Source organism: Panulirus ornatus, chromosome 1 (genome assembly GCF_036320965.1).
Source record: "Panulirus ornatus isolate Po-2019 chromosome 1, ASM3632096v1, whole genome shotgun sequence".
NCBI lineage: Eukaryota > Metazoa > Arthropoda > Malacostraca > Decapoda > Palinuridae > Panulirus > Panulirus ornatus.
Window position 1 is genome coordinate 40,452,105 of NC_092224.1, and position 12,789 is coordinate 40,464,893.

The 12,789-nt window shown below is 41.2% G+C and overlaps 1 protein-coding gene across 1 annotated transcript in view; it reads right to left on the reverse strand.

Annotated features, from left to right (window-relative positions):
- LOC139763651 (calpain-9-like) overlaps window positions 1-12,789 on the reverse strand; it is a 299,394-nt gene that overhangs the window by 50,497 nt on the left and 236,108 nt on the right. Inside the window, exon 5 of the mRNA XM_071690288.1 lies at window positions 1,447-1,587. Coding sequence (XP_071546389.1) covers window positions 1,447-1,587 — 141 coding nt within the window. The remainder of the gene's footprint in view (window positions 1-1,446; window positions 1,588-12,789) is intronic.

Sequence of the window (12,789 nt, forward strand, 5' to 3'; positions counted from 1 at the left end):
ACTTCACTTCCTCCAGTTTTTCCCCATTCAAACTCACCTCCCAATTGACTTGACCCTCAACCCTACTGTACCTAATAACCTTGCTCTTATTCACATTTACTCTTAACTTTCTTTATATATATATATATATATATATATATATATATATACACGAACAAAGTGCATACGAACGCGCACCTTACTTCTCGCCTTCATCTATTCCTGACACCACTCCTCCCATAGGAAACAGCAGAAAAGCATGAGGAAAAAGAAAAAAGAAAATATGCATTTTTTTCTCTTCCCTCACACCCATTCGTCACCCCCTGTGTCAGCGAGATAGCGCCAGAAAACAGACGAAGTAAGGCACATCAGGTAACACGCACTCTATCTGTCATGAGTTACGCACCGAAACCACACCTCCCTATCCACATCCGGGCCTCTCACAACTTTCCATGGTTTACCCAGACGTTTTACATGCCCTGGTTCAGTCCATTGATAGCACGTCTACCCTGGTATACCATATCGTTCCAATTCAATCTATTCCATACACGCCTCTACCCCTCCTGTATGGTCAGACCCCGATCTCTCAAAATCGTTTTCACTCCATCTTTCCGCCTCCAATTTCGTCTTCTGTTTCTCCTTGTTCCCTTCAACTCAGACGCATATATCCTCTTTGTCAATATTTCCTCACTCATTCTCTATATATGTCCAAACTATTTCAACACACCCTTTTCTGCTCTAGCAACCAAACACTTGACTTCCACACATCTCTTTTACTCTATCTATAGGCCATGCCTAGCAACCACATCACATTGTTGGAACTACTATTCCTTCATACATAACCATCTTTGCTCCCACGTATTATGATGAAGGGTAGTGAGGGTAGATGGTAATATTTATTGTTTGAAGGTAATGATCGTTGTATCACACTTGGTGATATCCAGAGATGGTGAATGGTTGGGGTGGGTTTTGGTGGTAAATAGCGACGGAGGATTGAAGTAGCAGGTGGTACAGGTTGGGACTGGTCGTAATGATTAGTAACAGATGGTACCGTTCCATTGTGTGGTAACGATGGGTATTGGTGGTATGTGGTAATGGCTGTGATAAAGGGCAAAAGGTGATGAAGGTTATTATCGGTGGTGATTAGTGATAGCGTATATCAATGACCTAAAACTACTTTGGTATATATCAGCGCCTACCTGATGTAAACTCACCTTCCAGAATGAAATGACATTCATGTAGTATAAACTGTCACACTCCCTTAGTTTATCCCGACATTCACATGAAATAACTCAACGCTCACTGAACATATTCTTTGACATTTGACTTAACCTAACACCTGACATTCCTAACCCAATATGAAACTTTTATACCCACCATTCACCTGGTGTATGCTGGCACACACCTGGAATAACATAACATTCACTTGTTACAACCAGATAATCTTTACTATAAGTCGTGACTCACTTGGCATAAGCTTTCTCGAGGAGCGCCGCCCAGAATTCTGAGGGGTCAGTGGAGTGGAGGTATACCAGGCGACCCTTGAATGTGGGCAGCCGGTCATCGATGATCACTTCCACCCATTCACCGAAATGCCAGAATCGAAACCTGCCGGAGCAAGAGCAACGTGAGAACTATGCCAGGACCCACCAAACAACCAGGTCTGGGTGAGAAAAATGCTGGCACACTGAAATGGATGCAGGAGATGAAAGTAACTTTAGCAGAGTGAAAAATCTGAGTCAGAACAAGATCAATAAACCATGTTGATATGTCACAAATTTTGATTAAACTTTTAGAGAAGCGGAAAATAAGAGTGGGTGCAAGTACCTTGACTAAGGTATGGAATATGGTGTAATCTTAAGAACGGTGAGAAGGATCCTAACAAAGTGAATGTGTTGAGGCGGCAAAATGACCGAGACAACGATTGCGATCTTACCTGACCAGATTTAGGAGAGCAATGGTTGTCTGACACTCTAACGAGAGGAAAAGGTTCATGGCAGCCTGACAGTTAGTGCGACAGCTGTTAGATTGACAAGGATAAGATGTTGGTAACTAAGAGGAGAAGAATAGGACGTCTGACAGGCATGCCGACGTTGAGAAGGAAGATGCTGACCATATAACTCTGAGGTAACTGCTCATATGCTAAGGAAGGAAAGAGGGATGCTGTCATCCAAACCAGGATAAAGCACGTTCTGTCAACCTGACAAGGAGTGGGAAGGAGCTAACGAACTAACGACGAAGACAGAAATAGGAGAGGAAGGTAACCTCAAGAGGAGGAAAAAGACAATGGCAGCCTAATGAGGCTAAGGAAGGTGCAGTCAGTCTGATGAGGTTGCGAAAAGTACTTACAGCCTGAATCAGAATGGAAAACTGTTAGCATCTTTAAGGAAGATAGAAATGATGCCAGCAGTCAAGTAGGGTAAGGAGAAAGCCAGCATCATGACAAGGATTGGGAGGGAGACGGTAATAAAGAGTAAAAGTTCTGGAAGTCAGATAAGGAGCGTGCAATCTGACCAAGGTAGGATGAGAGCTCTCGCTTTGACGAGAATCTAGTGAACTTGAGTAACCTGGTTAGTGTGTAGAAACAGTCGGGGAATATGAGTGGTTATGAACCTAAGGTCTCACCTCTCTGAAACTTGTTTCCTCTCTGTTCTTTTCATATCTTCATTTCCTGCTTGTGTGTGTGTGTGTGTGTGTGTGTATGTGTGTGTGTGTGTGTGTGTGTGTGTGTGTGTGTGTGTGTGTGTGTGTGTGTGTGTGTGTGTGTGATATCGTTGGTATTTGTGCTTTGAAATCTGTATTCATAATCTTTTATACTTATTATATCATATTCATCATATATCTATTATACTTAACCACGATCTCCCGCGTTAGCGAGGTAGCGCAAGGACACAAACGAAAAATGACCCAACCCACCCGCATACACATGTATACACATAAACGCCCACACAAGCACATATACATACCTATACATTTCAACGTATACATACATATACATACACAAACAAACACATATATACACATGTACATATCCATACTTGCTGCCTTCATCCATTCTCGTCAACACCCGCCACACACGAAAATAGTATCCCTCCCCTTCCCCCTCCAGCGAGGCAGCGCCAGGAACAGACAAAAAAGGCCACATTCGTTCACACTCAGTCTCTAGCTGTCATGTGTAATGCACCGAAACCACAGCTCCCTTTCCACATCCAGGCCCCACAGACTTTTCCATGGCTAACCCCAGACGCCTCACATGCCCTGCTTTAATCCATTGACAGCACGTCGACCCCGGTATATCACATCGTCCCAATTCACTCTATTCCTTTCACGCCTTTCACACTCCTGTATGTTCAGGCCCCGATCGCTCAAGATCTTTTTCATTGCATCCTTCCACCTCCAACTTGGTCTCCCGCTTCTCCTTCCTCTTTTCACCTCTGACACATATATCCTCTTTGTCAGTCTTTTCTCACTCATTCTCTCCATGTGTCCGAACCATTTCAACACACACTCTTCTGCTTTCTCAACCACAGTTTTTATTACCACACATCTGTCTTACCCTTTCATTACTTACTCGATCAAACCACCTCACACCGTACATATTTTCCTCTTATCCACAGCGGACTGAATACTTGCCCCTCTCTCCAAAACTCCTGCATTCTCCTCGCTAACCACTCCATCCATAAACAAATCAAAAAACCATGGCTGACATCAAGCACCCCTGCCGCGAACCGTCATTCGCTGGGAACCAATCACTTTCCTCTCTTCCTACTCGTACACATTCCTTACATCCTTTGTGAAAAACTTTTCACTGCTTCTAGCATTTACTTCCCACACCATATACTCTTATAACCTTCTACAAAGCATCTCTATCCACCGTATCATATGCCTTTTCTAGATTCATAAATGCTATATACTAATCCATCTGTTTTTCTAAGTATTTCTCACATACATTCTTCAAAGGAAATACCTGATCCACACATCCTCTGCCACTTCTGAAACCACACCGCTCTCCCCCAATCTGATGCTCTGTACACGCCTTTACCCTCTCAATCAATACCCTCCAATATGATTTCCAGGCATACTCCACAGACTTATACCTCTGTAATTTGAACACTCACCTTTATCCCCTTTGCCTTTGTACGATGGTAGTATGCATGCATTCCGCCAATCCTCAGGCACTTCACCATGATCCACACATACATTGAATGTCCTTGCCAACCAATCAACAACACAGTCACCCCCTTTTTTTAATAAATTCCACTGCAATACCATCCAAACCATCCGCCTTGCCGGCTTTCATCTTCCGCAAAGCTTTCACTATCTCTTCTGTTTTCACCAAACCATTCTCCCTGAACCTCTTACTTCGCACACCACCCCGACCAAAAACACCCTATATCTGCCACTCTATACATCAAACACATTCAGCAAACTTTCAAAATATTCTCTCCTTTCCTTCTCACTTCATCACTACTTGTTATCATCTGCCTACTTGCCCCCTTCACCGATGTTCCCATTTGTTCTCTTGTCTTACGCACTTACTCTACCTCCTTCCAAAACACTATCACATCTTTTTTTTTTTTAGAAGTGTATGAACTTCCTAACCAAAGAAGGTAATTTCTCTATAGGTTATCAATGAAGTTTTATTGTTTCACGCCATACAGGAGATGCTTTGACTGTAGACAAACCTGCACGATACATGATGTAAAGAAAACGGTGACCCTAACAAATAAGAAGATATATGACGCAGGGCGGCAGCTTCTCCCACGTCTCATATCTTGTTTCCCTAACTTCTGAAGTCTCCAATACAACTTACAAATTTAGGAGCAATTGGTGTGGAAATTTTAATTCTCATTAAATCGTAGGAAAGTAGGGTTTCAGGAAACATTCATAAACAAGACTGCAGCAGCTAAGAAGATTCGGCACCAAGATTTAAGAAACGCACCTTGTCGGTGTGAGCAGTGCACGTAGAGGCCGACCTGACCTGAGGAGGGTGGGCCGTCACTGAGCATGGACTGCCTCACGACCGGACTCCCGTGCACACACAGACCACTTGACCAGAAGGACATGACACGTCGCTGAGGAAGGACTCCTGTACGCCTAGACTTCGGGCAGCTGGTCGTGTGTACATCTACGATCATATCTTAAAGACATGTATAGCCAGTTGATGCTGCCTTCAGTAAACTCTTACCACCAGAGACCGTTTAAAGTCGCCAATATTATGCTGTGCGACGGCAATCACAGTCTACTACTTGCTTTGTGTTGAACTTAGTTTCAGCACATTTTTCTTTAATTTCTTCTTTGTTAGTTCTACACTGAAAGAAGTAACTCTTTTTTGTTTTGTCAAAGGATGTTCTGACACGTGTACAGGATTTACTTCCACTAATTTCTCCCTTGCACTAGGGAATAAGGATGTTTTAGTTATCTACCAATGTTATTAGATTTAGATATTAGATATAAGAGTATCAGCGACTTTTCCTTAACCCATAAGAAAGTGAGTGGTCAAAGAATGCTTGGCAGTCCATCGGCCTTGTTGGGCCGTTAATGTCGTGACTAAGGGCTTTTACAGAAGCCATGGCTCTGTTGATTGATTACCTAACAACTAACTACCTCTCACAGTTCTCTGTAGTGTCTTGGGAGCATTTTTTTCTTTTGTTTTATTATCTTTTTTGTATTTTGTTATACTTAATTACCGTCTCCGCGCAAGGAAACAGACGAGGAATGGCCTAACCCACCCACACACCCACACATGTATATACATAAACGCCAACACACGCACATATACATACATATACATTTCAACGTATACATACATATACATACACAAACATATACATATAGACACATTTACATATTCATACTTGCTGCCTTCATCCATTCCTGTCGCCACCCCGCCACACATGAAGTAGCATCCATCCCCCGCTCCATCCCCCTCCAGCAAGGCAACGCTAAGAAAAGACAATAAAGCCACATTCGTACACACTCAGTCTCTAGCTGTCATGTGTAATGCACCGAAACCACAGCTCCCTTTCTACATCCAGGCCCCACAAAACTTTCCATGGTTTACCGCAGACGCTTCACATGACCTAGTTCAATCCAATGACAGCACGTCGACCCCGGTATACCACATCGTTCCAATTCACTCTATTCCTTGCACGCCTTTCACCCTTCTATATGTTCAAGTCGCGATCACTCAAAATCTTTCTCACTGCATCCTTCCATCTCGAAGTTGGTCTCCCGCTTCTCCTTGTTTCCTCCATTTATGACACTTATATCCTCTTTTTCAGTCTTTCCTCGCTCATTCTCTCCATGTGACCAAACCATTCCAAAACACCCTCTTCTGCTCTCTCAACCACACTCTTTGACTTACCACATATCTCTCTTACCCTTTCATTACTTACTCGATCAAACCACCTCACACCACATATTGCCTTCAAACATTTCATTTTTAACACATCCACCCTCCTCCGCACAACCCTATCTATAGCCCTGCCTGGCAACCAAATACCATTGTTAGAACCACTATTCCTTCAAACATGCCCATTTTTGCTCTCCTAGATAACGTTCTCGCCTTCCACACATTCTTCAACGTTCCCAGAACCTTCGCCCACTCCCCTACCCTGTGACTCACTTCCGCGTCCATGGTTCGATCCGCTGCTAAGTCCACTCCCAGACATCTAAAACACTTCATTTCTTCCATTTTTTCTCCATTCAAACTTACTTCTCAATTAACTTGTCCCTCAACCCTACTGAACCTAATAACCTTGCTCTTATTCATATTTACTCTCGACTGTCTTCTTTCACGCACTTTTCCGAACTTAGTAACCAACCTCTGCAGTTTCTCACCCGAATCAGCCACCAGCGCTGTATCATCAGCGAACAACAACTGACTCACTTCCAAAGCTCTCTCATCCGCAACAGACTGCATACTTGCCTCTCTCTCCAAAACTCTTGCGTTCACCTCCCTAACCACCCCATCCATAAACAAATTAAACAACCCCGCATATATTCATAATATCTATAATACTGTGTTATAAGGTACGGAAGTGTTACGACAATCGGTAGGTAAGAAAACGCTCGATACTCAACTGTTTCATAAGGGAAATCCGTTAATATTAGGATAAACAGATCATTTGCTTTTATTTCACACGGCGATTGATTTACCATTATTGATAATAGAAACCAATTTCCCTTTAAGGCTCTCTATGTTGATCAACTTTTTATTTCCTTACGTCTGTCGTCTCATACACACATAAAGACGTCGATGGGATATGATCCCGGTCTAAGGGTATGTATGACCAGTCTACAACACGCATGAGGCAAGAGGCCAATATCAGTTATATCAATTTTACGCAAGAATTCAGATCTTCATCCATTTGCGGAAGTGAAATTTGTCTGTAAACAAAAATAAACATCTTGTAGAGTTCATTCTCATAACTCAAACATTACGTAATTAAACATAACGTAAAACTATTATAACATATGTAGCAAATCAGGGAACATGATGAATATAGGGAAACACAGCAACACTCTACATGCTTTAGATTTAATGGCCCTTTACAAAGGTCAGGCAAAAGAAAATTTGTTGCCACTGCGACTCATCTAGCAGCTGGAGTGTTTGCCTGAAGGAAATATTAGCGATAAATGACCGGGCTGTGTGACATTCCTTGTCGCACGGCACACATGTGGTCACCATCAGGCTACACGACGCTTCAACAGCAGTTACTAGTACAGACAGCATTGAACAAAGAAATGATATTGATACTTAACACTGAAAAACAGAAAGAAACAGTAATGATAATCAGAAAGAATAAGATCCAAATATCTAGTTTGAATATCCCTCAGCTAACAGATGTGCAGTTTTTACATCAATTTTTATGTAAGCGTAATATCAAAAGCAAAGATAATTATAATGAATAACTTGTACATTCTGTTTTATTGATTAACTGAAACTCTATGCCAAAGTTCACCTTTGAAATGATATTCATAATTATCGTAAGATCATTTAACGAGAAAACTGTAAGTGTATTTCATCACAAAAAGAAATTGTTGGCGGCTTCTTCAAGAATAAATGATTGCTCTTAAAAGAGATGTTTTGTCAGAGGAAACGTCAAGTAAACAATGGTCATTTTATTCACTCTTTCGTATCGTCAGCGTCAATTCTTTCTTCATATCCTCACCTATCATACAAAAGTTTGGTAGATAACCGAAAGTGATCACCATAACAATCATGTATTGCACAAGAATGCAATAAATGGGTCCCCAAAATGAAGTTTAGATCCTTATAACAGGTATAACAGAGAAAATATGAAATTAGAAAATAAGAAAAAATCAGAAATAAAACAGAAAATATGAAAGTACCAAGTACGTTAGTGTGGGAGGACACAGACGTCAATAATCAGGCTTGATCTATCCTAAACTGATGACTGTCCAGAATCTACATGCGTCCACTCTTTATGTTAACACATTCTCTAGCTATTCATAATCTGCTTGTGACAATTCTCAAATAATTCTTCTTAAGAAATGTTGCATAAAGTGTAAACATTGGTTAGAAGGTAATCCCACAAATCGAGCGCTGATCTTCAACATCAAGTTTGGATTTAGCCATTATCAAAGCGACGCAGATGAAGTTTATGATGATTAGTAACAAACATCACATGGAACTGGAAGACCAGACGACAGTGACGAGAATGTATTGCTGCAGCTGTCGGTGTGCCGCTCCGAGGACGGCCACGTCACACCGCCCTAGCTGAGAGACAGGACAAGACGGCTTCTCGTGCTGCTGCTGCAGGCTACGTGTGATGGCAAAACTAAGTGATGATGCTCTCTCAGTGTGTCTGTGTATTTCTCTGCTTGAACACTTGTGTAGTTTCTTGCTCTGACTATTTCTATTCCGTTATAATTCTCTTCTTGACTGCTTGTGTTCCTTTGTAGTCGATTGCTTGATTACCTGTGTTCCTGCATATTTTCCTTCAAGACTTTTTTTCTATTCCTGAGTAATAGTCTGCTTGATTATTTGTTTTTCTAAAGATTTCATGGGCTTGATTACTTGTTTTGAAGTGTTTCTTCGTGAGTAATTGTGTTCCTGCTCTGCGATATTTCAAGTGCTTCTTTCTGCTTATTGATCTGTTTTACTATTTGTACTCATTTGTACTTATCTTCTTGATCATACTAACTTGATCATCCATGTGTGTAGGTCAGTATAGATATTTCTCTTTTTGTTGCTATTTGTTAAGTTACTGAGTGATCATTTGTGTAACATTTATATATATATATATATATATATATATATATATATATATATATATATATATATATATATATATATATATATATAGATAGATAGATATAGATAGATAGATATATATATATATATATATATATATATATATATATATATATATATATATATATATATATATATATATATATATATATATATATATATATATGATATATATATATATTTATATATTTATTATTTATTATACTTTGTCGCTGTCTCCCGCGTTTGCGAGGTAGCGCAAGGAAACAGACGAAAGAAATGGCCCAACCCCCCCCCATACACATGTATATACATACGTCCACACACGCAAATATACATACCTACACAGCTTTCCATGGTTTACCCCAGACGCTTCACATGCCTTGATTCAATCCACTGACAGCACGTCAACCCTGGTATACCACATCGCTCCAATTCACTCTATTCCTTGCCCTCCTTTCACCCTCCTGCATGTTCAGGCCCCGATCACACAAAATTTTTTTCACTCCATCTTTCCACCTCCAATTTGGTCTTCCTCTTCTCCTCGTTCCCTCCACCTCCGACACATATATCCTCTTGGTCAATCTTTCCTCACTCATTCTCTCCATGTGCCCAAACCACTTCAAAACACCCTCTTCTGCTCTCTCAACCACGCTCTTTTTATTTCCACACATCTCTTTTACCCTTACGTTACTCACTCGATCAAACCACCTCACACCACACATTGTCCTCAAACATCTCATTTCCAGCACATCCATCCTCCTGCGCACAACTCTATCCATAGCCCACGCCTCGCAACCATACAACATTGTTGGAACCACTATTCCTTCAAACATACCCATTTTTGCTTTCCGAGATAATGTTCTCGATATATATATATATATATATATATATATATATATATATATATATATATATATATATATATATATATATATATATATATATATATATATATATATATATATATATATAAATACTTCCCACGCATTCCACACGTGTCGTAGAAGGCGACTAAAGGGGACGGGAGCGGGGGGCCAGAAACCCTCCCCTCCTTGTATCTTAACTTTCTAAAAGGGGAAACAGAAGAAGGAGTCACGCGAGGAGTGCTCATCCTCCTCGAAGGCTCAGACTGGGGTGTCTAAATGTGTGTGGATGTAACCAAGATGAGAAAAAAGGAGAGATAGGAAGTATGTTTGAGGAAAGGAACCTGGACGTTTTGGCTCTGAGTGAAACGAAGCTCAATGGTAAAGGGGAAGGGTGGTTTGGGAATGTCTTGGGAGTAAAGTCAGGGGTTAGTGAGAGGACAAGAGCAAGGGAAGGAGTAGCAGTACTCCTGAAACAGGAGTTGTGGAAGTATGTGATAGAATGTAAGAAAGTAAATTCTCGATTAATATGGGTAAAACTGAAAGTTGATGGAGAGAGATGGGTGATTATTGGTGCATATGCACCTGGGCATGAGAAGAAAGATCATGAGAGGCAAGTGTTTTGGGAGCAGCTGAATGAGTGTGTTAGTGGTTTTGATGCAAAAGACAAGTTTATAGTGATGGGTGATTTGAATGCAAAGGTGAGTAATGTGGCAGTTGAGGGAATAATTGGTATACATGGAGTGTTCAGTGTGGTAAATGGAAATGGTGAAGAGCTTGTAGATCTATGTGCCGAAAAAAGGACTGGTGATTGGGAATACCTGGTTTAAAAAGCGAGATATACATAAGTATACGTATGTAAGTAGGAGTGATGGCCAGAGAGCGTTATTGGATTACGTGTTAATTGATAGACGCACGAAAGAGAGACTCTTGGATGTTAATGTGCTGAGAGGTGCAACTGGAGGGATGTCTGATCATTATCTTGTGGAGGCGAAGGTGAAGATTTGCGGGGGTTTTCAGAAAAGAAGAGAGAATGTTGGGGTGAAGAGAATTGTGAGAGTAAGCGAGCTTGGGAAGGAGACTTGTGTGAGGAAGTACCAGGAGAGACTGAGTACAGAATGGAAAAAAGTGAGAACAAAGGAGGTAAGGGGAGCGGGGGAGTAATAGGATGTATTTAGGGAAGCAGTGATGGCTTGCGTAAAAATGCTTGTGGCATGAGAAGCGTGGGAGGTGGGTTGATTAGAAAAGGTAGTGAGTGGTGGGATGAAGAAGTAGGAGTATTAGTGAAAGAGAAGAGAGAGGCATTTGGACGATTTTTGCAGGGAAAAAATGCAAATGAGTGGGAGAGGTATAAAAGAAAGAGGTAGGAGGTCAAGAGAAAGGTGCAAGAGGTGAAAAAGAGGGCAAATGAGAGTTGGGATGAGAGAGTATCATTAAATTTCAGAGAGAATAAAAAGATGTTTTGGAAGGAGGTAAATAAAGTGCGTAAGACAAGGGAGCAAATGGGAACTGCAGTGAAGGGGGCTAATGGGGAGGTGATAACAAGTAGTGGTGATGTAAGAAGGAGATGGAGTGAGTAGTTTGAAGGTTTGTTGAATGTGTTTGATGATAGAGTGGCAGATATAGGGTGTTTTGGTCGAGGTGGTGTGCAAAGTGAGAGGGTTAGGGAAACTGATTTGGTAAACAGAGAAGAGGTAGTGAAAGCTTTGCGGAAGATGAAAGCCGGCAAGGCAGCAGGTTTGGATGGTATTGCAGTGGAATTTATTAAAAAAGGGGGTGACTGTATTGTTGACTGGTTGGTAAGGTTATTTAATGTATGTATGACTCATGGTGAGGTGACTGAGGATTGGCGGAATGCGTGCATAGTGCCATTGTACAAAGGCAAAGGTGATAAGAGTGAGTGCTCAAATTACAGAGGTATAAGTTTGTTGAGTATTCCTGGTAAATTATATGGGAGGGTATTGATTGAGAGGGTGAAGGCATGTACAAAGCATCAGATTGGGGAAGAGCAGTGTGGTTTCAGAAGTGGTAGAGGATGTGTGGATCAGGTGTTTGCTTTGAAGAATGTATGTGAGAAATACTTAGAAAAGCAAATGGATTTGTATGTAGCATTTATGGATCTGGAGAAGGCATATGATAGAGTTGATAGAGATGCTCTGTGGAAGGTATTAAGAATATATGGTGTGGGAGGAAAGTTGTTAAAAGCAGTGAAAAGTTTTTATCGAGGATGTAAGGCATGTGTACGTGTAGGAAGAGAGGAAAGTGATTGGTCTCAGTGAATGTAGGTTTGCGGCAGGGGTGTGTGATGTCTCCATGGTTGTTTAATTTGTTTATGGATGGGGTTGTTAGGGAGGTAAATGCAAGAGTTTTGGAAAGAGGGGCAAGTATGAAGTCTGTTGGGGATGAGAGAGCTTGGGAAGTGAGTCAGTTGTTGTTCGCTGATGATACAGCGCTGGTGGCTGATTCATGTGAGAAACTGCAGAAGCTGGTGACTGAGTTTGGTAAAGTGTGTGGAAGAAGAAAGTTAAGAGTAAATGTGAATAAGAGCAAGGTTATTAGGTACAGTAGGGTTGAGGGTCAAGTCAATTGGGAGGTGAGTTTGAATGGAGAAAAACTGGAGGAAGTGAAGTGTTTTAGATATCTGGGAGTGGATCTGGCAGCGGATGGAACCATGGAAGCGGA